The sequence below is a fragment of the Beta vulgaris genome, chromosome 5 (assembly GCF_026745355.1).
Source record: "Beta vulgaris subsp. vulgaris cultivar EL10 chromosome 5, EL10.2, whole genome shotgun sequence".
In the NCBI taxonomy this organism is placed as follows: domain Eukaryota; kingdom Viridiplantae; phylum Streptophyta; class Magnoliopsida; order Caryophyllales; family Amaranthaceae; genus Beta; species Beta vulgaris.
The window spans coordinates 22,981,727-23,008,069 of record NC_079206.1 but is presented as its reverse complement, the minus strand read 5'-3'; the positions used below and the strand labels follow the sequence as shown (position 1 = coordinate 23,008,069).

At 36.5% G+C, this 26,343-nt stretch overlaps 1 protein-coding gene across 6 annotated transcripts; it reads left to right on the top strand.

The window, feature by feature from the left end:
* The first annotated feature begins 50 nt into the window (after positions 1 to 50).
* LOC104893131 (ATP-dependent DNA helicase Q-like 2) lies at positions 51 to 25,611 on the top strand. Of its 6 annotated transcripts, none has more exons than XM_010679212.4 (20): positions 60 to 436; positions 2,609 to 2,829; positions 4,833 to 4,979; positions 5,062 to 5,277; positions 5,985 to 6,089; positions 6,222 to 6,326; positions 6,419 to 6,541; positions 9,162 to 9,250; positions 12,295 to 12,331; positions 12,422 to 12,455; positions 14,886 to 14,938; positions 15,008 to 15,085; positions 15,181 to 15,246; positions 16,019 to 16,085; positions 16,196 to 16,249; positions 21,438 to 21,545; positions 22,487 to 22,551; positions 23,352 to 23,430; positions 24,016 to 24,236; positions 24,492 to 25,611. In XM_010679212.4, the coding sequence occupies exons 1-20, from the start codon at positions 370 to 372 to the stop codon at positions 24,681 to 24,683; spliced, it is 2,127 nt and encodes a 708-aa protein (XP_010677514.1). In that variant the 5' UTR covers positions 60 to 369; the 3' UTR covers positions 24,684 to 25,611. The 6 variants fall into 6 exon arrangements, with proteins under 6 accessions (XP_019105110.1, XP_057251045.1, XP_010677514.1 ...); XM_057395061.1 differs by lacking the exon at positions 60 to 436 and adding an exon at positions 1,617 to 1,972; XM_010679213.4 differs by lacking the exon at positions 60 to 436 and adding an exon at positions 1,618 to 1,972 and having other exon boundaries at positions 4,846 to 4,979.
* Positions 25,612 to 26,343: the final 732 nt, after the last annotated feature.

The following is a 26,343-nucleotide window of genomic DNA, read 5'->3' as shown; positions in this document are numbered from 1 at the left end:
TAGACTCTAGAGGGCTTTCTATGTCATAGTAATAGACTAATAGTATCATTTGCCTTCATTACATTTCTATTTTCTAGTATCATCGTCTGGGGACCCGGGTTTGGGCCTTGTAGACTCACCAAGCAAATTACACAGCTCATTATTCAGATATCTAAGTAGGGAAAACCCGATAGTTTTCGGGTTTCATGTAACCCAATTACCCAAAATCATAAGAACCTGGTAAAGTATAAAAATTTCGAGGGCATAGCAATTTTCCAAGTTTTCGATTTTTCAATTGCTTTGCACATTTCATAGAGTAGTAGTTTCGATTTTCGACTTGAAATTTGTAAGGGGCATTTTTTTGAATGCAAAATAGTAATTTTTGTTGAAATGGACTGCACCAATGAAATTCTGGGAGAGTTGCTGAATGTGGAAGCTGAGCTTCAAGATGTTCAAGGTTATTTATTACCCTTTTTCTCATTGTTCACTTGTTCAGTTTTTGGGTTCATGAATTTTCTTAGTATATTATTCGATGTGCTTAATCATATTTATGGTTTTGGGTATTGTCCTAGATAAACTATCCATTTTTTTGCTGAAATATTGTATCATTGTAGTCGAGGGGGGTTGGGGGGGGGGGGGAAGGAGATGATTTATGGGTAATGTGGTTTTTGGCTGATTAGATGCTGACAATGTCAAAGTTTTAAGTTTTATGGTCTAGTTATTCTGCATGTCCCTCATATATGGCTTTTTTCTGCTTCTTGTAACTTAGCTTGTTTTAATATTTGAACATGTTTGGAGATCTTTTAAACTACTTAAGTATGAGAAACAGTATGTATATAGTTAGATTAAGGAGTTTATGGTTATTGCACTGATTTTCAAAACTGATAAGTAATATAACATTGGTAATTCAAATGTCAACTAATAGTGCATTGGTTTTTTAGTGAGAAATAGTATGATGAGATAAGAAAGTTAGTGGTCCGTATCTGAATGATGCATCATTTGCTTTTCAATTATGGGTACCTGTCATCGCAGATTCGCAGTTGCAAAGATTGCTCCTTGGGCCGGGCTGTTTAATTAATATGGCTTCAAACTGGTTCTTGTGTTTGTAGTTCTTTACTTATTTTGGTGGCACAATTGCTAGTGGGGTGGGAGGGTTGTTAGGTGGAGGTATTTCGAATTCATTTTGAAGGTTTGGGTTTTTGGCTAGCTAATTTTCATGGGTTGACTTTGGAGGTGTTGTGTTTGTCCTATGCGAGATTGGATGAAGAAGCGATTTTGCTTGTTGGTATGTTGTATGGTAAAAAATGAGGCAAGTAGCTCGGTATTGATTCTCTTGGGCTTTGTGTGAGTTCCTTAGACAAGTTGAAGATTATTTGCATGCTGTCCTGTGTCTTTCCTTCGGCAGTCATTGATGCAACAGAGAAATTTGGGTTTTTTTCCTCTATGCACAGTTAACCAAGTAGTAGCACTTGAATAGTGGGTTTTGTTTGTTGTTGATTTGTCTTTGTGAAATAGTAGCAGCAACAATAATAGCGAAGTGCTTTCAACATGCTTTCTTTAACCATGATTCACTTTTGTCTATGTCTTAGTTGTTCGAATAAATTCAGCAGCTTGTAAGGAGTATATTTGTTACCTATTAGATAAGGCTTAGTAGCTATTAGGTAAATCTACGAGTTAGAGAGAATATTGGCTTAGGAGTAGTACATGTGTTGAAGGCTTAATTTATGCATCATACTTCCTCTGTCCCTAAAAGTTTGCCTCATTTTCCATTTTAGTTTGTCACCAAAAGATGGCTCCATGTCGTTTAAAAGGCAACATCTCATCACTCTACTTTTCTCCTATCCCACATGTGAAAGGACAAAACTACCACCAAACTTAGTACAACTCTTAAAAGTGAAAGTAGGGAATGAAGCAAACAAAAACAGCAGAACCAGTACAAGCTGTAACAGAGGAACCAACTTCTAAGGTCATAAGATGTAACCAGTACTTTTAAGTGAGTAAAGCAGTGTAATACAAGCTGTTTGCCTGTATTATTTATTTTGATGAGAGCCTGTATTATATTTTAGAAGTAAGATAAGAAGAATTCCATGCAATTATCGTAATTCCCAAGAAAAAATTAATCATCTCCAGCCTATTTTTGGTGGCCAATTCTTGTTAGTGTTGGTCTTGATCTAGATTTTGGAATATGTGCAGTTGAGGGCTATTGTTTTGTGGCCCCGTAATTTGAGAATTTTGATTGCTATTCTTTAAATAATGCAGCATTTCTGGAAATATATGGTTGTCTAACTGTCAAACGTCAACTGTGTTAGTCTGTAAATATATAGTACTCCCTTCCTTTCAAAAAGCTTGTCGCCTTCACTTTTCAAGTTCAATCTCAACTGTTTATTATTACTATAATTTATCAACGGTAATCAGAAAGGAGAGTATGAAAATGCTCTAATACAAAGGATAATGTTTATTATATAATGATTATTAGTAATGTTCTGACAGGAATTTACCTTCAAAATTTAATCTCGAATAGTCAAAGTGTAAAATGTAATTTTTTCTAAACAGTGAATATTTACCTGAGAACTACTCATCAGATTAGGTGATGACAACACTTGTTTGTTACATTGCTCCCAACCTGCAGATCAGATAAAGCTATTGCTTGATCAGCAAGAAAAGTTGTATGCCAGACAGTCTGAACTAAAGGCAATACTTGAAGATTGTGAAACATCAGATAGCCACCATAATGATGGTGCCTCAACTGCTATGGAGAATTGGTCGGGGTCCTTTGGCTGGGATTCTCAGGCTGATGATCTCCGGCTCAACATATTTGGCATTTCTTCATTCCGTGCAAATCAACGGGAGGTAAATACATTATCAACTTGTTTGTCTACTCTAAATGAAGCATATGATAAGAATTAGTCATACTGTAAAATTTGGCCTTGTTGTCTGACTAAGTGAGACCAGGCTAATCATAAGCAATTCTGATCCATTGGCAAATAAGTATAGTGCTGTGAAAATATTACATATCATCTGCTTAGTAGCTCTCACGAGCCTATAACAGCATATTTAAAAGCGAGTTTGATGATTACTCATGCTTTGCATGCAAAGAGTGATTTGTTCAATTATAAAAACAGCTATTATTATGAGTTTATCAAAATACCCTAGGACTCTAGGAGTGCATCATTTTGTTCATTCCTGGGATCGGTCACAACTCACTTCAGGTAGGCTTAGAGGACCAAAGTCACTATTATCTTTTTCTAATGTTTGAGAGGAAAAATAGCAAATGAAGTCCTCAACTGCCTGCTCTTCTGGATATTTTTAATGATGTAGCAATTCAGTGTTACACATGGGATTAAGGGTTAATTCAACACAACCAATTTCTCTGTATGGAAAGGGGTTAGGCTAGACGCGCCCAACACCACACCACCCAGGGTTGGAAACTTTTTAGTGGCTTTAAGGTAAGTTAAAGTTGATTTTGATGTGTGATGAACTTGTATGTGAAGAAAGCAATAATAAAAATTTATGTTACAATATCTCTGTATTATAACATGAAGCTTTTTTTTCCTAATGCACTGTATTTGCTTTTATTGTTTGCTTCATACACATACCAGCCATGAAGAAACTATCCCTAAAGCTGAGAATTAGGAGAAACATGTTCTTATTATGGCCAAATATGGTCCAACGAATAGAAGGCTTCAATATTTTACAACAATGTGAATGAGCTATGAGTGATCATCTCCCTATTGGTTTCAATCGATCAAAGTTAAAAAGAAAAGCTCTAACCTCTAAGGTTTATGAGGGGAGAGTGAGTTTTGTAGATTATATAAACTGATTAAAAATATGTGACGATTGTGAAAATAATAATGTATAATTGTTAAAGATTGTCAACGTGCTAACCACTAAGCATAAGAAAGTTTAATGAAACATATTATGCATAGTAGTAAGCGCATTGCTACATGGTTCTAATGTTAAATCACTTCTTTTCCTCCTGGGAAACCAAGCCTTAACTTTTTTTTCTTATATAATATTATTTTAATCTGAAGTGTTTGTTCTATTCAACTTTAATTTATTGAACTTATCTTTCTTTTTCTGAACTTCTTTAACTTTTCTGAACTTTTTTGGAAATTATATTAAGTTGAACAAAACACAACCTAACTCCAATAAATAATTATGAACTTTTGATACTTGAATTTGTCATCAAATGCTAAGATTCCATTTTTAATTTATATACATTTGTTGTTGTTAGATTAGTGAACAACATACACAGATCCCTCTGTCCCTTTTTCACCATTGAAAACTTTTTTGGTTATTTTTATTTGAAATAAGAGTAAATTTATCGTCTTTTTATTTCAGTTGAAACGATGCATCTTATGGGAGTTTGGTATAAATGCTTCACTAATAAATCATTACTGTATTGGTCTATTGCTCTTAAAACATGGAGATTGCAGGCTAACATCCATCCGAAATGAACAGGAGGGGAAGCACTAGCATGATGTATCTCTCTATTCCTTTTCGCTCATACATGGAAAGAGGGGAAGTCATGGTTGATCTGTGTTCTTGTCTGGGTTCTGTGTCTTCGTCCCTCAAAGTTCATATTTTATTTTTTTCTGACAAAGAAAATACTGGAAGTTTGGTTTTGTGTCTACATCCTTAAACTTCAGAAACTTTTCTAATCTTACCAAGATGAGGTTGGTTGTGCACTTGGACTCTTCGTTGTAACATAGGAGGCCGTTGATTCCTTGATATCGTTTTGATTTTACAAGTCGAATCATAACATTTACCTAAATTGATAATGTAACTTGTTCTAATCATTGGATATCCAGGTTGCTTGTATGTTTTGACCGCATAATTCTGAACTTGACCAGATAATAAATGCAGTCCTGAGCGGTAGAGATGTGTTGGTGATTATGGCTGCTGGTGGTGGTAAAAGTCTATGTTACCAGCTTCCAGCTGTGATTCGTGATGGGATTTGCCTTGTAGTCAGTCCTCTGCTTTCTTTGATACAAGATCAGGTACTTGTAGTGTGGGATGGAACAGAGTAACATTCTTCTTCCCCCAAACAAATGTTGCTTTGATATTGATTATGTGCTTCAGGTTATGGGTTTGACTGCTCTTGGGATTCCTGCATACATGCTGACCTCAACTACTAGCAAGGAAAATGAGAAGTTCATTTATAAGGCCCTTGAAAAGAATGAAGGAGACCTCAAGATATTGTATGTCACACCAGAGAAGATATCAAAGAGTAAAAGATTTATGTCAAAGCTTGAAAAGTGCCACCACACTGGCCGTCTTTTGCTCATAGCAATAGATGTGAGTTTCGCAATTGCTAATTATTCCTTGGGACTCATTTTGATGTTGTAAACATTTTGTATCTGGTGCTATAAACAAATTACAGAACACTGTAACATAAGAACTACTTAATTAAACTCCCTAGTCCTCCCTCCCCCCCCCCCCCCCCCCCCCCCAATCCCAAAAGAAAGAAGAAAGAAAAGTGAAATGAATATACTGATGTTATCTATATATCAAATCAAGATGTTGATTTGTTTGGTGAACGAAAGATAAAAAGAGCAGTTGTAAAATAGAATTTCCTAATATGACGTGCTACAAAAAAGTGAAGATCTTATTGGTGATAGAAAAAAGAGTTGGTAACTGTTAAGGCTCTTATCATTTGAATTTTTGATGCCCTTCTCTAGTCTCTACTGTGAAGTGAGCTTTGTGTACTGGCTACCCTCAAGCCCCTTTTAGACAGAATGTCTTGCATATACTAGGTAGTGTCAACTTCAAAAACCATTGTTGTCTAGATAGTACGTTGACTTCTAAATTGGGAACAACTTCTCTGCTGACTTCAAATGCTGCCTATTACCTTCTTTTTGTCTCGTATGTTCCTTTTTTTTTGCTCCCATAGTCTTCAAATGTATTGACTGTAAATAGCTGACAAGATTTATGTATTGGTAGTAACTCGGAACACTGTATACTGCTATCAAATATATAAGATGATTTAAGTTGCTCTTTTGCAGGAGGCACATTGCTGCAGTCAGTGGGGTCATGATTTCCGCCCTGATTACAAGAACCTTGGTATTTTGAAGACTCAGTTTCCAACAGTTCCTGTTATTGCTTTGACGGTATTTTGAATACCTTTTTTTTGGGGGGGTGGGGGTGGGGCTGGTTAGCAACCGATATATGGTTAGAGAATCAGGCATATGATATTTTGACTCCCGATTTTTTAATCTGGTCTTTTGCTTAATAACTTTCAGGCAACTGCTACAAAGAAAGTTCAACTTGATTTGATGGAGATGTTGCATATACCAAAATGTGTAAAATTTGTTAGTAGCGTGAACAGGCCGAATTTGTTTTATATGGTTAGTGACATGCGAGTGCTAATTCTTCGTACTCTGCCTTTCTGTGCCAGAGCTCCAGCTCCTAATGCTTGTTTATGCCTTCCTTTGCACAGGTGAGAGAGAAATCATCAACTGGAAAGGTGGTGGTTGATGAAATTGCTGAATTTATAAGGGGATCATATCCTAATAATGAATCTGGAATAGTTTACTGCTTCTCTAGGAAAGAATGTGAGCAGGTGAGTTTATGCAGCTGAATGAATGCTGCTTTCTTCTCTCCCTGTTAAATACTTTGTTGGTTGTATCTGTACGCATGACTGTGCGTACATGTGAACGTGGACGTAAGGTGATTCTAATTGTATCTGTCCTTGGGTTCAGCCTCAAATATATCTTATTTGATGCCAGACTCTTGCAGTTTTCTGCAAGTCCTTGGGACTTGACAAAGTATGTCACTGGCATGTCTGCTGGTATAACTTAGGGTCTGTTAGTGCCTTGGTTGAGTTTATGATGATCAGTAATTAGATAGTGGTTGATTTATTAAACAATTCTTGAATGATTTAATCATAAGAAGGCAGATTTGTTGCAGTGGTGGGATGCTGATGCTAATTAGGCTAAATAGAAATACACGAAATTTTCTACACAAGCTTATGACCAAGAAGAATTTCTGGAAGTAGACAATGGTTAAGTATTATTTCATAATTATTGCTTTGGTCGTGAGAAAAAAATACTCTGATATATGGGAATATGTTATATATGTAGACAGACTGATGAAGAATCCTTATTATTTGAATGAGGGAATATGCAATGATACACTTTTGAGGCTTCTTGATCCTGAAGTGTCTCATTATACAAAACCCGGTGTCTTTCTTTTTCCCAGTCTTGGGGACTTTCTAGAACTTGGTGGAAGACATGTGGATTAGAAGGGGGAGGCAAAAAGAAATAGGAAGGTAATAGGAAAGGAATTTGGCAAGAAGAAAAAGCAGGGTTATAATTTGAGAGGAAGAAACTAGAAAAGAGGAGGAAGAGAGAGAGAGAGAGAGAGAAGCAATGAAGAAAAGAGCACAGATAGAGAGAGAGAAGCAATGAAGAAGCATTAATCTAGCTTGTACAAATTACCACTGTAAATTAAACTGAAGCGTGACAATTAGCAATGAGGCGCACATTTTAACAGCTTCTAGCTATTAAGTGAAGATTGATCCTAATGAATAAGAGAATTTCATATTGGTTTGGAAAGGAAATCTTAGACAAAGTTAGAAGTTTGGTTCACAAAGGAAGGGCGATTCTAGCTCTAAGTTGTACTAATGTGTCAAATATCAATAAGAGCAAAGTGAATGCATTTGATCAAGGAGCTAATCTACTAAGATGATCAAGTGACTGGGAAAAGCATGTATGATTATCAATATTGGATTGATTGAATTTTGAATTGGATCCCTTCGTCTGTTGTTTATCTGAATAATTATATTTCCTTCTCAGAATGTTCATCACAATAGGGTTTGATTGACACAATTATTTAGGGTAAATGTAGGTGGGACATAGGATGTGGTATGTGTTTTATATAAATTATGAAAGAATGGTAATAATAATAGAATTGAATTGCTATTTGCTAGTGGGTAGAGAGAGCAGAAAAAGTACGGGAAAGTTGGGGATGGAAAAAAAAGGGTAGATATGCTGGGGAGAGAAGGTTTGTAGAGTAAAAGAGGAAGTTGAAAAACAATTTGGGAATCTATGGGAGTGCAATTTATAGTGTGACGAAGGAAGTAGTTTTTTTTTTTCAATTAGACACTTTGAACATAGAAAAGTTATTGTGATGTGTTAATGTGTATTAGTCTGTATTTTGTTATGCTCATATATTGAGTTCATTAATATTGCGGTGTTTGGCAAAAGTGTGATTTCACACATGCTCTTTGCACAAAAAGGTTGCTCTTTTATGGTGGCAAAATGTAGGCACCATGATTGACAATTGAGGAAGGAATTTGTTTGAAGTGCTTTATAGAGATTTGAGTGCGTCTTGCAAATTTTTAGCTTGAGCAAATAGCTTTAGTGAAGGATAGACATATCTTAATTGTGATTAAGTAGCTATTAAAACCACTAAGGTAATGAGTGATATTCACAAGGGCACATTGTTTATTTAAAATTCGAATTTGTTCTGTGATAGAGCTTGTCAGACTGCTAGAATCTTCTTCAATGATATCATGAAGCATGAGTCACGACGAGCCTTCTCCTATATTGGTCAAATTTCTTCTGAATAAAAGGAGGATAAGCATGCTGAAGCTCTTCTATATAATTTAGGATTGAAGTAAGTTAAGGAAGTTACTGGCAGTAAAGTGAATAAGGTTTCTTAAATTCTCTATACTACAGTGGAGATAATGTGGAGGGGGGGGGGTTGTAGACTTGTAGGGCTTTGAAAGTCAATATTATGCATACTTTCTCAATAAATCAGGTGTGTGGTTTTTGGGCCAGATGGAAAGAACAAGGCAGCAATTAGACCTGTTAGGCTGACCTAGTGATTAAATATGAAATCTCTGGACTGAAAGGATTTCTTAGCGCGACTTAGCCTTTTAGGTCTTCTTTTCTTATATCTTGTTTCAGGACAGCCTGTCCCCCTTTTCTTAGTATTACCTTCATCTCTAACAAAAATAATATTTGAAAAAAGTTTTTGCAGAATTTCTCTTTGGTATGGTTTCTATTTGTGTATTATTATACTAATCTAGTGATTTCTGCAATTTGGCACTTCTCGACGTACATCAGGGCCTTTAGGTTCTGTACTGTTTGCTTACCTGCTCGCAATAGTTAGTATTCTGCAACAATTTCCTTATTTCTTGTTTTGTGAAATATCCCACTTTATATTCTGGAAAATAGGTTGCAAAGGAATTACGTGAAAGAGGAATTAAAGCTGATTATTACCATGCCGATATGGAAGTAAAAGACCGTGAAAATGTTCACTTGCGGTAAGATCTAAAGTTCTTATGCTTCAGTAGCGTAGCATTTTAATTTCTAAGCTCTTTTTGTTAATGTTTTATATTTCTATCTTTCCGTTTCATTCGTCCCTATCATGTTTCATGAACTGAATGCTGCTACTAGGTTTGCATTGTGCCATATGACGTTATCGAGTAAGCTACCTACTTTTAATGTAGTAAGTAGTTATTAAGCCCGGGCTATGCCCCGGGTAAGAAAAAAATTCATTTATTAATATTATACTTTATGATAATAACACTAAATACAACTTAGCCTAGTGGTTAAGACTTTAATATATGTACTTGAGGTCTCGGGATCAAACACTATACTACGCAATTTCTAAATTTTTTATTGTACATGGATTACATGAACTAAAACTCCCTAGGGAGAGCGCCACGTGGCACATTTTCTTATTTATGCACGCCTTTTAATATATTTGTATAGATGCTTTTGAGTAACCGCCTCCAGTAAATGAACTAGACCTAAGAAACAAAAGACAATATGAGATTGAAGGAAAGAGTAGGGGACTTGATAGTTCTGGTAGGTAAATTGGAAAAGTTGTACCCAGTCTTTTTCTCGAATTCCCCTCTAGTTTCTGTGCTAGAAGGGTCTCATGAGCGCACCTTAATAGGCTATGGCTTTTTGAATGGGCTTCCTCGATAATTGCTTCAACCTTGAACTGCTATGTCGAATATGATTAAGATGCATACCTCCGAGGTTGCTTGTGTTTGGAGACTTAAAGTCCTAGAAACCTTTTTAAGATCATGGCAGTTTATCGGGAAGAAACAAATGATGGAAGAGGGTGAACCAGTTCCACGGGTACAAAGAACAGGTGCTGCATTATGAATTGAATAGACAATAGAATAGTTGTGATAATCAGGCTAGAGGAAATGGGTGGATATAGACAAAATCATATCAATTTCGAAAACAACCCACCAGATTGAAAAGCCTATAGATTTTGGATTAATGCCATCCAACTTCTTAAGGGCATCCATCTTGTGCAAATGTTAAGACCATCATATCACCCCAAGGTTTTGTAGGACAAAGTTTTGATAAGGATGTATAGTGGTTTAAGTTCATAATTAGAGATCAAAGGCCATGACATCCATGCTAAGATAAATGCCTCACCTGTTTATTGTCTGGCCCGTTAGGGATAAAGAATAGAATTCAGAGTTTCACTCTTAACATTGAAACAAACTCCTTTTATTTAAGCTTTGAGTTTTATGTCCTCCAAGTCCTCGCTGTAGAGGAGAGTGGATAATTACACTTAGTATTAAAGTAAATCATGCAAAGTTTACCCTTGGACTTATCTAAGAAAGTAAGAATGCAAAGATATGGAACTGTTCTATGCTTGCCACGGTTTATTAGGATATCTGGAAAGGGGAATGCTATGAAGTTAACTTCAACCTATGGTTTTAGACACTTAAATAAGTGCTACCCTTGAAAATCATGTTAAAAAAGGACTTTGTTTTTTATTGGATGAAATATTTGCATTGCAGACTTATGTAGTTTGTGTCTTTAGGAGGAAGAATATGTTAATCATCATGTACTCTTTTGTCCTTGGGTTCTTGCTTTGGCATTTATCATTCACCTTGTGTCTTGTTAGAGTGTGATTGATACTTCTGTTGGCAATCTCGTGGTGCATTTGGAAAGAAAGAAATGAAGGGCCCTTTGAGGGTGAAGCCTCGCCTTGTTAAGGTTTTGAAGTTCCTTTATCTGAGATTCTTGTATGGATTGAGTCAAGGATTATAATTGTGGGAATACATATGTTCCTTGATTTTGTGATACCACATTGTGTGATAGTTTGAGGGCATGAATGTTCTGTTCAATGCGCTCCTTATGTACATCTTTGATACCTTTTTGGTATCTTTCAAACATATCTCATTATTACTTAAAAGTTAACCAAGGATGTTGTAACATCGAAAGGAGTTGTATATAAGTGAGTTTTCTAAATCCCTTGGGTCAATTTTATAGAGGATTGAAGATATTGACGAAGTCATCACTCATAGCGTATGCACATAGTCAAGGGGCTCAAAATGGGATAGCAATCTGATCACAGAGTACCTTTATAGGACGACTTTTAGACCACCATTATTCTATGGGTTAGATTGTTGGACATTTAGGAATGATCTTATTAGCAAAATGGGGGTAGGAGAAGTGCGTATGTTGAGTTGGAGTTTTTACTTTTGAGTATATGATAAGAGGAATCGACAAGGTTTGGGTGTGAGAGGTTGACTAAGTGATGAAACAACGAGGATAGTGGAGAGTTTGGGATGATAAAGGTTTTAGAAGAAGGTAGGAAGGCCATAGATGATTTTGATGGAGGGCGTTAGGAATGATGTGAAGTATTCAATTTTTCGGGAGCGTATAGCACTTGACAGGTTAGAATGGAGGCGGAGGAGCTATTTGGACGATCATCGAGATAAAATCTTGATTCATGCAACGGATTTCATCTTATTGGGATTGAGGCTTTTGCCTTCTTGTTACTTATGAAAGAAGTTTGGTTGTTTGGAACTTTCTTTCAAGGGATTTTATTAAGTTTAGGTTCTTGAGGAGTAGGATGGGACTCATTTCCCTCTGTTGTTTATGATGGCTTTTCCAACTGATTATGACATTATTTAGTGGACTTCTCGTTGCAATAACAGTTTCTTGAATTATTATGAGCGAGAGACTGTCACTGGCAGAACCACAACGGGGTTGTTTATGAGAAGTTTTCACTTTTTGGAATTTGTTCACTATATATAATATTTTTGTGTATATCTTGATATCTTGGTTCAGTTGCTGTTTGAAATATATACTTAAGCTATGTTCTTGTCAGCTTAATTCTACTGAACTTAACTTAGTTTTGCTGAACTTAGCTTATTTTTTGCGTAACAGAACATGTATTTTTGCTAAACTCAACTTTACTTCAATTTGCTGAAACTTATATAAACAACAAGTTGAGAAGAACAGACCCTGAAGGATTCATGATTGATTTAAAGTTAGTGATCTTGGCATATCTTAACCTGAGCTGTTGGTATTTTCTGTCATCATACAGATGGAGCACTGGCAAGTTACAGGTCATTGTTGGCACAGTAAGATGCTAGGCAGAAGTACTCTTTATCTATCATCTATGCTTGTTGGGTGAATACTAGTCTTATCTCAGTGTGATTGTACTTTTTCAGGTGGCATTTGGTATGGGAATCAACAAACCTGATGGTTAGTATTGATGTTATTCTGTTATGTGCTTTTTATGTTGTAAATAATGCTCAGATAGTTTGTTGACGCTGTTGTATGTTATTTGTGGATGGGGATCGCTGACATCTTCCTTCTTGATCATCCCCTGATTATAAAGATAGTCATATTAGAGCTTCGTATCAAACCGATGTCGGTTTGTTAATGCGCTGCTGAATGCTAGGCACCCTTTGTGGCTCTTTCTTGGACACTTCATCTCCGACGAAATCATTAGGTGCTCTCTTTAAATTTGTGATTGCTAGAGTCTTGTTTTTTCTGGCCATTTTTATCCTTTCCCCCCTTCAGATCTCTGTAATTATGTCATGCTTGTCTTGTTTTTCTGCAATTATGTAATCATCGAAAGATATCTTTTAGATAGTTTTTGAAAAAGACCAAATATAACCCATTCATATTACGGAGTATGTTAAAAGAATACTTAACAACACAAAAAATGCAAACGAAGTTAAACCTACTAACATGGATTTTCTTAAAGTTTACACTGCGTTAGCCGTGAATCATTACATTACATTTTGACAAGCTGCTGCTGCTATTTGCAATTGGTACTCAAACATGACCGTGTCATTAAGATTTTTCCCTGGGCAAGTGGCCCCCAACAACACTTGTGGCAAATAGCTTATTGGAAATTGTAACAAAGGCCGCTGAAAATCATTTGGAGTAAATTGTCCCAACCACCCAAAGAGCCTTCAGGTTTCTCTCTTAGTCCATGGCTGGCACCTGGACCATCACCGGGTTTAGGAGACCCACAGGCAAACCTGAATATTTTTTTCTTCATAAGACCCCCTCCCCCAAATTGTATAAATTCTTTTAAATTTATACTTCATGGTGGTTGTGGGGTTCATCATTGTGTTTGCTGCTTTATTAATGCCGAAACAGACTTTGATGTTTTTTGAAGAATGCTGAAGAACATCTCTGTTATCATTACTCTAGATGATATATTATTTGACCTAGATTAATTGAGATGATAAAGATACATTAGATTTAGCCATCCTAGGGCATTATGTTAGACATGTAGAACATGAGGGGAGGGCATCTTTGTTGATCACTGCACTTTTTGTACTTGGGTGCTTTAGTTTGAGAGAAATGATGCAAGTATACCCAGTAGGGTTTCTTATTTTGAAGGCCTATGGATTTGCTTCTGTTCCTTGCTTATCTATGGGTTCATGCTGCTGTGTTTAACTCCTATTTAGTACACCCTCTATCACAGTTTACTGGCTACATGAGTATCCCCAAATTACTTGCTGTGCTTGTTTTGGCAAGTTTATTCTATCTAGTTTTTTCAAGGTTGAACCACACCCACTAACCCTTTTAATTTTTTCTTTGTTTTAACTTCTCTTACATTATGGACCAAAAGCTCATGTTTCAAGTAATTCAGGAGAGAGGGAGTAGCTTTCTGGCTCGTAAGCTCATGCTAGGCAGCAACTCTCTACCTTGGCTTTTGGTCACCTCACTGATGTTTGATATGGACTACAATAACTGTGTCACTTCCACGTTTGTCGTAAATTGAAGTCACTATTATATCTTTAAACTTCCGGGGAGATCGATTTAGCCTTTTTTAATTCCTTGTACATCTCTGACGTGGAATATCGTGATGTATAATTCTGGTTGCAGGACTGATGAAAATCATTTACGAGATCTTGTTCCTTTCAGTATTTGGAAACAAAGAGTTGAATATCTTTTCATCTTTTGAAATGCTTTCTTTTTTCCATCTTTAGATAATAGCATGTCCTCTTTCCGAGCTACTTATTCCATAATAATTCATACTTGGTTTATCATCTAAACATACATATGCACGTGCTTGCACACACATATATGCACCCCTGATCTTGTCTGTATGACTAATGACATTGTATTAGAATATAAATGTATTGTTAAGCCATAAGACAATTACCATTCTTTTGTTTGGTACCTCTGTTCCTTTTTTTGAGCTGTCATCATGCCAGTATTTGCTTCATCATCTTCACTTCCTCAGACCTACTTGTGTGCAACAGGTCTACACTGGTTTATCTTGTTTATGAGTCAAGTCGTTTTCCCTCTTCTTCTTTTTTTCCTTTTAACATAAATGCCTATGATGTGTAATGAACTGAATTTCTGGATAGATTAATTAGAAAACTGAAAAAGATAATTTCATTAATAAAGCTTAAATTATGGAGAATAAAAGGGTAAATATCAACTTTTTGAGTGACGTGAAACACTCCTATGCTAACAACTAATAGAAACTCTCGAATATTTTCTTCATATCTCTTCCTTGCACATATCTCTTCCTTGCACTGATCTCTTCAATTTATAGTTTATCTTGCTTTTGCTCCAAGCTAACTTTATTATATTGTGCTTCTCATATTACCCCTCCTATACCCAGTGCATAGCACTATGCTAATACACTTGGGCTGCTTGTAGTCAGGTTTGTCATTCATCACAGTCTGAGCAAATCTATGGAGACATATTACCAGGTTTGTTTTCGAACTGAACCTCTCCTCCTGTACACAGTTTGTGCTGTGAGTAATGTCCCTTGGCTTCAGGAAAGTGGACGTGCTGGACGTGACGGACATCCGGCAGAATGCCTTCTCTACTTTAGGCCTGCGGACATGCCTAGGCAGGTAATGTTTCTAGAAATCTACCATGTCAACCTTTGCTTATTGATTGTGACTGAAGGATTGACTTCCCCGTCTCTTGTGTAACACTTCTCTGGCAGAGTTCAATGGTCTTTTACGAGAACTCTGGTCTGCAAAATCTGTATGATATAGTTCGGTATTGTCAGGTACTCTTCAGATAAATCATCTAATAGCTGGCTTGACTTACAGATGAAAGATTTATGTTTATTAAAATAGTTTGTATACAAGCTGTAGCTAACCAGGACAGCAGTTCTAGAAAAGTTACGTATCATGTAGTTTTTAGAGAAGCATATACCACTCAGGCTACACTACAAGTGACACTTGTAGGCTTGTAGCTCTTTAAGGATTACTGTATCAGACTATTAATAAAACTTGAAAAATCTTTTTACTGAGACATTTTGGCCGAAAAAGCCAGTATCTTACCCACAAACTAGGTGGAAAAAACCAAACTCTAGGATAAGAAAACCACAACACATTTTCCATGATTTCATTCAAGTTCTTTAACAAATTGGAGGTTGGGAATCTTTAACGCAATTGGCCGGCCAACACTCAGGCACAAGCTATAGTGAAGGGCGTAAAATTTTTTGTTCCATTAATCCACACCCCGCATAATAAATCCTAGAAGCATAATAAACTTAATACATATAAATATAAATATAGTGTGGATCCTAACACCTAGGATATGCAATGGGTAAAGGGATCCTGGATAAGGATGACGAGCTATTCTATTTTGGGGAGGGCGACCAGACTAGTTGATTTCTGTTTGTTTATCCTTTTTCTACTAGAGAAAGGATTTGCTTGAGATTTACTCATAATTGCCTACTGACCACTCCAGAACTGTTTCTTTTCATTATGACCTGTTACTGTGCGTGTGTTCTGTTTACAATTTTACATTCAAGAAATGAAATCTGTTTGCAGTCAAGAACTGGATGCAGGAGAGCTGCATTTTTCAAACATTTTGCTGAACCACTGCAACAGTGCAATGGTATATACTTGCTTTTTTTTTTTCCTTTTGTCATGAAAGCTTCTTGTGTTGCATGGACTTTATTGCTTAGGCTGATTGGTTCTTGATGTATTTTAATGTTGATTTTGCAGGGATGTGTGACAATTGTGTTTCTTCTAGTGAGGTCAAAGACATAGATGTCTCCCGTATGTTGTGCTAATCAAAGTTTATGCTTTTTCTAGATTTTTTTCTCTCTCAATCTTTCTTTTTGTTTTACAAATATTTCCTGCCATAGTTGTCAGATGAAAGAAGACTTCTTTTATAAACTTGAATTGTTTTAAGTGATATCCGAAATCACTGATAGCGTGATATCCGAGTGAAGTAGCAAGAAAATGTCTGGAACTTCTGGCAACATGCCACCCAATTTTATTCATATGATTTTAGTTTTCATTATTGAACTCATATTCTATGCCAGGCCAGGATTGATAGTGAGAGTTTAAAGTAATATACGTTGCATTGGCCAATGCAGGAGATCAGCGGGAAAACATCTATCAATATCAAATAAGATAAAGCTGATAAATCTCTCATGTCTTAAAACTGACTCTGTTTGAAGTTGTCCTAAGCTTACAGGCAACTACTCTCAAATATTACCTTCTTGCCAGTGTGATTATCCTGAATGAGTAAAACTAATATTATGTACATTTAATCCAACTGAAGTCAAGAAAATCATTACCCCAAATTACCCTAATTGTTGAGTCAACTCTAGTCGAACTGTCCAACTATCTTTTTAGCTGCACCAAGTTAACTAGATAAGACTCCATTTTGAGCCGACCATTGTAGGACACTGGCAACAGTAGCATAAGATTTATATCTGACAACACGCATTAATTAATTGAGGAGGGCTATGTTTGTCCGAGGTTTTTGGAAACACTTCCTGCTTCCCGGAACTAGTTTTGCAGGACTGTTTCTAGAGAAACTACTAGTATCATTCTATCTTGGTAACCCAAGGTCATTGGACAGTCAGAGTAATGGAACCGTTTCCAATCTTGTGGAAATCTAAAGATATATGACAGTTTTAGAAAAAGACAAAATTCTCGATCATAGAAAATATGGACAAATTGGGAAACATGTTAGAAAAATATTTAATGGGGAAAAGCAAATTTGGAGAGGTCGTGGGAGTCCATGTGCCAAAATTTGAAAAAGTGCCTCATCTTTTTTAGTAGGGTTGTGACTTGGGATACATCTATACAAGATATTTGGAAAGACTTTATAAGATTTCATACTAATCAACCATCCAACCAACTATTTGGAATTTGGGAACACATTATAGGAATTCCCATTTAGACAAGGATAAAGCACATCAATGCACTACGTGACAAACACAAACATAGTCATAATCCAACGTGAAGGAGCTCCAAAGGCTCTCATTTACCATCTATGAACCTAAGATTGTTCATCAATAGTCTCCTATGAACCTTCGATGCGTCCCTTGTGTTAGTCTCACCAAAAGGTTTAAGTGTGTATATAGTTACAAAAATGGTAACATAGGAACCTTGAAATGACTACATTGACAATATTTTCCATTACTTGCTTTGCATCTTTCAAATTCCATCTCCAAATTGGTCCAAAGGCCACCTTATGTTAGTTGCAAGATACAAGTAAACTTTTGATCTGTTGGCGCCCAGGTTTCGAAAATGTTGAAAGCGTGTGTTATGAGCCTTTATTTTTGGTTCTGGCTATTTTGGGGCGTTCTTTAAATTTTGGTTGACTGTTCGAAGTGACTCGAGATACCTTACGATCGTTCCCGAGTGGTTGGTTGCCTAAAAATGTCTTTCATGACTTCTTTTGGATCTTTCTAATTCAACCCTGCAATGGCTTTGGAGGCCCACAAATGCCTGTTATAAGCCTTGGGGTTGCTTTCAAGTGGCCTCTAGGTGGCTCCTCATCGGAGGCTTGTGGCTGCTTTCAAGTGGCCTCTTATGTAGGTAGCTCCTCATGGGATCCGTTGCCGAAGCACAATAATGCCTGAAAGTGTGTACTATAGCCTTTAATTGGGCTATTTATGAGTTAACCTTATTTCTGACGGCCCTAAGAGCCGTAGAATGACTTTCGAGTGGTTAATACCCTATACGTTGCCTCAAAATACCATCCACAACATGGTTTTCATCTTTCGAGTTCCGCGTGGAAATGGATATGAAGTATAAGGTAACCATATGTCTGTTTAAAGGCTCGAGGTCGCTTTCAAATGATCTCATATGACCCTAGAATGCATTCCACAAGATTCGAAAATGTTATAAAGCATGTATTGTAGCCTTCAATCTAGCTATGATGGGATATTGTTATAAGTTCTTGGGCTAGTTGTGTTTTTTTTTTTATCAGGGACCTTTGTGAATTGTGAAGGCCTCGACATGCCTTGGGGTGGTTGGTACTTTTGCATAGCTTCAAAATGTTCCACGGTTTGTTTTACATCTTTTAGCTCTAACCATAATGTTTTCATGGATGCTCGTGCAAATGCTTGGGGTTGCTTTCATATGACCTCATACGGCCCTGGGATGCATCCGATGGGCGTTTGCTACTCAGGCCCAGAAATCTTAGAATACGTGTATTATAGGCTTCAATCTGGCTATTTTAGGCTAGTTTCGAAACAGTCTCGAAGGCTTTCTATCAGGACCATTCATACTTGATACCTTCTCCATTGCCTCAATGTATTTCACAACTAGTTTGCAACTTTTAGTTTTATTTGAGATGGGTTTGGATGCCACTATATGCTCGTTCTGAAGGCATTATCTCAAATGGCCTCATATAGCCTAGCCCTTGGACGCATCCCATGATAATGGTTGTGTGAGCCCTAGAATTGTGTCGAAAGCGTGTATCATAGACTTCAATTTAGCTGTTGTTGGCTATTTTCGGACTTCTCTTGGGCTCGCCGGCTCGGTGATGTTTTTTTATTAGGGACCCTCTCAAGTGACTCGCCTTCTCCCTTATTGCAGAAATGCTTATTTTCTTTCGAGTTTCACACCAAAATGACACTTGAGATCACTATTTGTCATTCTGAGGCTTGGGGCTGTCTTCAAATGGCCGCATATTTCCCTAGGATGCATGATGCATCGGTTCGTAGCATGAATCCCAGAATTGTATAAATGCGTGTATTATGATCTCCAATCTTGGCTTTCTAAGCTATTTTCAGAGTTCTCTTAGCCTAATAATATCTTTATCACCTTTGGTGGGTTGCCAGTACTGGCGAAGTTAAGATATGATCTTGTGGCCTTGGCCTCCTGGATGCCTTGGGTTCACTAACGGGTGGTGGTACCTCTGTGTATGGTCTATAAATGTCTTCCACGACTTGTTTTGCATCTTTCTTGTACATTACTAAATAGCTTTGGAAGTTATCATATGAGGATGCTTTCGAATGGCCTCAACGGGATGAATCTTATGGGTTCCGTTGTCAAGATCTCGAAAATTTTAAAGCCTTTAATTTGGCTATTTTGAGGCTATTCTCGGACTTCTCTTAGCCTGACATTTTTTTCTTATAAGGGATCTACTCGAGGGACACGGGATCGATTAAAATGAATCCTGTGTGGTTGGTACCTTTTGCATTGTCTATAGCTTACGGTTTGTTGAACATGTTTTTAGTTCCTCCCAAAATGACTCAAAAGCCACATATGCCCTGTGGGGTTGGATATGCTTCCAAATGGCTTCATATAGTCTTAGGATGCATTGCACAGGCTCTGGAATGAATGCATGTAATATAAGCTTAAGTTTTGGCAAATTTCATATTTATGGCCCGGCATTTCTTCTTTAGGTTAACTTTCCGAGGACTCGGGATGCCTTAAGATGACTCTCAAATTGTTAGAACCCTTCGCATTGCGTCAAAATTTCTTACAGGATATGTTTTGTATCTTTCGTGCTCTACGATGAAATAGCTTTGGAAGAAACCATATGAACGTTTGATGGCTTAGGGTTGCATTCAGATGGTCTTTTATATAGCCTAGGATGCATCCCATGAGATCTGTTGCGTGGCTTAAAAGATGTCAAAAAAGTGTATCATAAACTTCAATATGGCTGTTTTGAAAATATCTTTATTTTTCTTCGGGTTTGGTAATGGTTTATTTATCAGGTACTGGTGATGCTTTACGATGAATCTCAAGTTGTTGGTACCTTTTGCGTTGCCTTAAAATGTTTTCCATAGCTTGTTCTTCTTTTTCATTTTGTCCCTGAAATGCCTCTGGAGACCATTATATTCCTTTTCTAGGGATTTTAGGATGCCTTCAAATGTGCTTATATGGCCCTAGGATTCATCATATGAGGTCCGTTGTACGGGTCCTATAATTAAATGAATGCGTGTATTATAAGCCTTTAATTTTGGCTTTTTAGGACTATTTTCAGTTTGGGCTAATTCTAAGTTCTGTGGGTCCGCCAATGTTTTATTATCAGGGACCTTTCCAACGACCCTGGGACGCCTTGGGATGACTCCTGGGTTGTTGGTACCTTTTTCGTCGCCTCAAAATATTAGAAAGCAACTTTGTTTGCATATTTCTAGTTCAACCCCCAATTTGCTCCACACACCACAATATGCCCTAGGATGCATCACATGGGGTTGATTTTGAATGGATTTCGGAATTGTCCTGGGAAGCTCCATTATAGAACACCACAATTATTTTACGTCCTTTTCACCGCATTGTTATGTAACAGGGATTCGCAAGTTAGAATTGAATGGATGTTGGAATTGTCCTGGGAAGCTCCATTATAGAACACAATTATTTTACGTCCTTTTCACCGCATTGTTATGTAACAGGGATTCGCAAGTTAGAATTCTTATTTTTCAGTTTTCTCAGTTCTTTTGTCAACATTGACCATAATATCATACTAAACAATCTTGTTATGATTGTCAATTATTATTCTTACACCAAATTAATAACTCACTAATACTTTGATAGGGGGATCATATTATGCTGAAAGAATACTTCGTAAGCTTAATAAGCATAATTGAGGATAAAAACCAATTAATCTAGAAATCTGGAATATTTTCATGCCTTGTAGGGCAGTTGGCTGCGAACCAATAATTTTGTCCGACAAGGCTCGCTTCCATGACAACATATGACCATTGTCGCAATGAAGTCCGTTTATTCCTTACTGTTGGTATAATAATATGGTTCTATTTTTTCTTCAATGGCTTGGAGCTTGTGATTTGTGGAAAATGCATCCTGCTAAGTGCTAACTGGTTCACAAAAGTGCATACTAAGTCCTTGGCCTAAGAAGGCTTTTGCCCGAATAATATTTGACTATTTACTGTCTTCTGTCGTATTTTAGTATTTAAGAGAAGTGGAATAGTTTCTTCTATGTTCTAATCCGTATAATAGTTTCTTATATATTCTAGTTTGCTTACATGTGCAGGTCATGCGAAAGCTATGATTTCTTTGATACAAAATATACAAGAAAGTGATCAGAAAGTCACAATGTTGCAGTTGGTTGACAAGATGAAAGTTAAAAAGGCAGACCTAGGTATGTGCATACCTTTTGAGCATGGCAAGCATAATTCTGTTTGCTGACCAAGTTGAGTTCCAAGTAACTTCTAGGTTAGTTCCTGATAGCTTAGCACTTGCCTGTTGACTTAGTATTTTTATGGTTGTTTTCTTCGTATTTTTCACCGATATTTTTGGAACCCTAGCCTTCAATTTTAGCAAAAGCAGTTACCTTATAACATATGTCCAATGCTACTCCAGGATTCTTTATGTTCTCTTTGGTTGTCAATGCCTTTAGCTGTGTTATTGCAAGTGTACTTGTTATCTGTTTGGCTGCTATCCGTCCATTTCTTCTTTGATCTCGTTTCTAATGCACAAAAGTCAATAATTCTCCAAGCACTTCGTCTAAGTATCTTTGCTGAAGAAAAAAAAGTAGACAGAAGCAGCCCACTGATTACCTAATTGTACTCTAGGCTCTTGACATAAGAATGATAGTAGTTTAGACACTCTTACCCTTTATTCTTAGAGTTTTGGTTTATCAATATATCCGCGTTCTTGCGGTCAAAACCACTTTCTCATACTAATGTCCACTACTAATGGATTGGAAAGCGTGACGATTGTACGTCAACTTTGGGTTATAATGGACTAACTGTAAATAATTTATGTTTCTCATTCTGTGAATAAGCAATCAATAATTGCATTTTGAATTATGTGCAAAACAGGCAACCACTGTGCATATACATAATGTTTATTTTATAGTGGCATACATATTCTAATCACATTGAAGACATTGAGAAGAAATATTCAGAGTGAAAGACATCCAACGAAAAAGTAGTGGACTTTTCTTAGCTTTAAACCTCTAGTTTTGCCACTCATTGCGCATATGTAATCTCATCATTTTATGGCACCCAGCTTATTGTCACTAATCTTAACTGTTTTGATGGACCTTGGGGTCTTAATATGGTGGTTTTGATGTGCCAGGTCCAGACTTGAAAAAAGATCATATGGAGCAACTAGTCATCCAACTTATTATAGATCGTGTTTTAGTAAGGAACCTGGAATTTTTTTCCTCTATGATATTTTTTTTACTTCAAAGTTTCTTGTGCTATCTGCATACTGAATTGATAACCAATAACTTGAGAGAGTTTTTCTGTCTGAAGGAACATCTCAATGGAAGTTAAGGGTAATCCATAATGCCTGTTTACAAATGGTTGTTGGAGTGGTTATCCCGACCCCCAAGCAGCCTAAACCCTATAGTTTGCCATTTGGATTATAAATGATGTGAATGTAAATTTGTCGGGGCAAAGCATTCTTAATGGCGGAAGATCAGATCTTTTCTAAGGCATTGGGAATTTCTCTTGGTGGAAATTCAAGCAAAAGTCTCCTTAGGTTGCCTAATCTTAGATATGACTAGACGTGCGAACAAAAAAGGATATATGTCATGTCCAGATCTTCTTTGGACATCAATGGAAGATCTTGGAGCTCCAAAACTCAAGTAGCATTCCTTAGGATTCACAGTAGCTGGGTAGATTATAGATGGTCATCACTCATCAAATATTTCTTGCAAAATTTAAATCAAAGTTTGTGACACATACCGTGAGACAATGATTGTTTGTGTAGAGAAAGAAGATCGATATTGTTGCAAAAGACTTTAAGCTTTGAATAAGTTTTGGACGAAATCATGGTGAATTCTAGCTAATATCAGGAGCTGGTGCAAAAATTTTGTCTATATTCCAGTTCTGTGAGCTAGACAAGTTACTAGCATAACCAGAGTCCCATGGCATCATATAAAGCCAGTACTTTCTATTAGAATCAAATGGAATATGACTTCTTAAATTGTATACAGAAAGAAGAATTTCAACACACAGCTTATACAACAAATGCTTATGTGGCATTGGGTCCATTGGGACAGCAGGTCTTGCAAGGTAAATTTTCCACCTACCACCAATCAGTTTATTTGTATGCCCTTTACGTTTTACTGTTATGATGAGAAGTTGCTATATATCGAGCATGAATTGTCTGTACTTCCCAACCTTTTTTTTTATCATATGGCAAAGTTTAGTATGAGTTCAGGATAATAGCAGAAACAGACTATTTGCCATTGTAGCCTGTAGGTTAAGGCTATAAGCGTCTTTAGGATCCATACTAGATGCATTGAGGTAATAATATTCTGTATGTGGAAGTTGAATGTGAGCTTTTAATTGTCTTTATTTGATCTTTTTGAATATGTTGCCGGTATCCTTGTTTAAAATTGGACTAAAATGAGTGATAACCAATTGAACAGTCAAGACATTAACATACTATTCATGCTGTCTCCTTTTGGTCTATTGTGAGTGGCTTCCTTCATTTTGTAGTGTATACTTTTTAACATCTTTGCTGGTAATCAATGGTGTATTATGCAAATCTTGTTCATGTCTATTCATTGTCACATTGTTGCTGGTTTGTTGTTTGTTTGACCTGGTTGTAACAGGAACTATGTTAAATTTAATCTCCTCTCACACTTTATCCAGGAAAGAAGATGGTGAATATACAGGTCTGCTGTGGTAAGTATAGTGAAGCTAAGGTCATAAAGTCTGCTAAGCGCAAATCGGCATCATCCAATTTGGAATTCAGGCTTGATGAGCTGCGTAAGGAACTTGCTTCTCTTCATGGAGGAATGTTCCCTCACTCTATTTTATCTACTCAGCAGATCAGCGTGCTTGCTGCTGAGAAACCAAATTCAATAGAACAGGCAAGTCAAGGAAATTCTTCTTTTTAAATTAACTAGACTTCTATGTTATCTGATGACAATTAATTGTATGACCTATGCCTGGGAAATACGAAAGTAGAATTCCTGAGGAGATTACCAGTTGTTCTGACTCCCAAAAACTTGATCCTGACATATTTACTCAACAAAAAGTTTGCCTAGTATTTAAGCTTAGAATACTTTTTGTTGGTAGTTAAACTTGAATTTCGCATATCTGAATTCTTGCAATGTTCCCTGCAGTTAGAGAAGATGATTGGGAAGGTGAAGACTGGGAAATACGGAAGTAAAATTCTCGAAGAGATAGCTAACTACTGTGACTCTAAAAAACTTGATCCTGAAATCACTGGAGAAAAAGACAATAAGGTCTCGAAGCGGGCAAAGACCTGTATGACTCCTGTTCTCATAGATAACAGTGACGAAGATGAACCATAGATATAGCTTTAAGAAACAACAAATATAACTGTTGTTAAGAGTGTTGAGGGTAGAAAGTAGAGTAGGAAAAAAGTCCGGTTTTTCTTTCCTTTTTGTTTCCGTGTAATTATAGTCATTACTTGTTTGGTAAATGTCAAATGTTCATATGCATCTCTTGTTAGAGTATGGCAATATCGCTATATCTTAATTGAACAAATTTGTGTCACAAGAGGTTTCAAGGAAGCGTTTTAAGGGGAAAAGAACCCTGCTAAATTAAATTTAGCCAAATAGAGATTAGCTTACTAGAGAACATGTGTATCTTGTTCAAGACAGATTTTTGCCACAGTTCGAGAACGAAGGAGATGATATACACAAAGAACTATTATCCAGAATGACACAGAGCAAGAACTATGTATTTCACTATTGAAATGAGTCTGTAGCTTAATTTACGAATTTCCTTCCCTTTCCATCATTTGAGTTAAGAACATCCCCCTGACTCGATCCAATATCAGCATCAATACAGCACTACGGCCTCAATTCGCCTTCGTATCAAATGAATTGCTCTCGGGGTCTAGTTGGTGGAACCAGTTAGAATGCCCAATTTAGAGCAGGAAACTGTCTAATATATTTGCCTCGGAAATATCTATATAAAGTCGTGCATGCCTTCAAGCACCTCAATGGGCACAACAACAAGGCTATCAACGCAACGGATTCTGAGCTTCTAGTTCGAGCACTGCAACGTGCGGGGTTTGTGGATCTCTCATTGCCATGGACCATAGATGACATACGTGCCTTGGCCCTTGGGGACAATGTTCTATTGGTGTACCCTCAACAAGGTCTCGCGGGCGCAAATCCAACAAGCATATGATCTTGCTACGTCCTGTCGTCGTTAGCCGGGTACCCTTAACTAATCTGTTTGTTTTCTTTCTCTTTCCCGTGATTGTCAAAATGAAAAAATATGATTTCACTTTTCTTTTCAAGTCTATGTAGGATGAGCGTTGCCATTGTCTCCTATCCACTTCAAAAAAAAAAAAAAAAGTAATAAGAATAGAATTTTGAAGAATAGGAGAAAATATTAATAGCCATCGGTGTAGTATATGAAGTTAATCTTATAAATATATAATAAAAAATTATAATAATTATGAACCAGTCTTCAAACCAAATTACATATGTAACAGATATTATATAAGGGAATTCACATTATTATAAATAAAGGTTATCCTAGTATGAAATGTGAATCATTTGTCTTATACTTTCTCCCTTATTTTATACATGCTACATAGAGAAAGTAGACGGATTAAAAAAAATAGAGAAATAAAGGACAACTACTTTTTAAATTAAAAAAAAATTATTAAGGAAAAGGTATGAGTATTTTAAAGAAGATGATGAAAAGATCACCAACTTTTTAATAGTATTTTAAAATCTTTATAGTGAAAAGCAATTCATTTATTATATGTAATTTCTGTTATGACATTTCTATATAAGAAAAAAATAACATCTATAAGAAAAACATAATAGTATGATTCATACTCTTACAATCCTCCTATAGTTCTTATCAATTACAAACTTAGAAACATTATTAAATAAAAGAACATTCTAAGCGTATTTTGTACTATTCTCAATTACTATACAAGTAAATTGAGAAAATGATTAAAGAAGACGGATACGGGGGTCCTCGAAT

Coding starts and splice junctions, on each gene's coding strand:
- LOC104893131 (XM_010679212.4), top strand. CDS start 370: ATGGACTGCACCAATGAAATTCTGGGAGAGTTGCTGAATGTGGAAGCT. Junction 4,980..5,061: donor TTTCTTTGATACAAGATCAG/GTACTTGTAGTG, acceptor TATGTGCTTCAG/GTTATGGGTTTGACTGCTCT. Junction 24,237..24,491: donor AACCAAATTCAATAGAACAG/GCAAGTCAAGGA, acceptor TGTTCCCTGCAG/TTAGAGAAGATGATTGGGAA.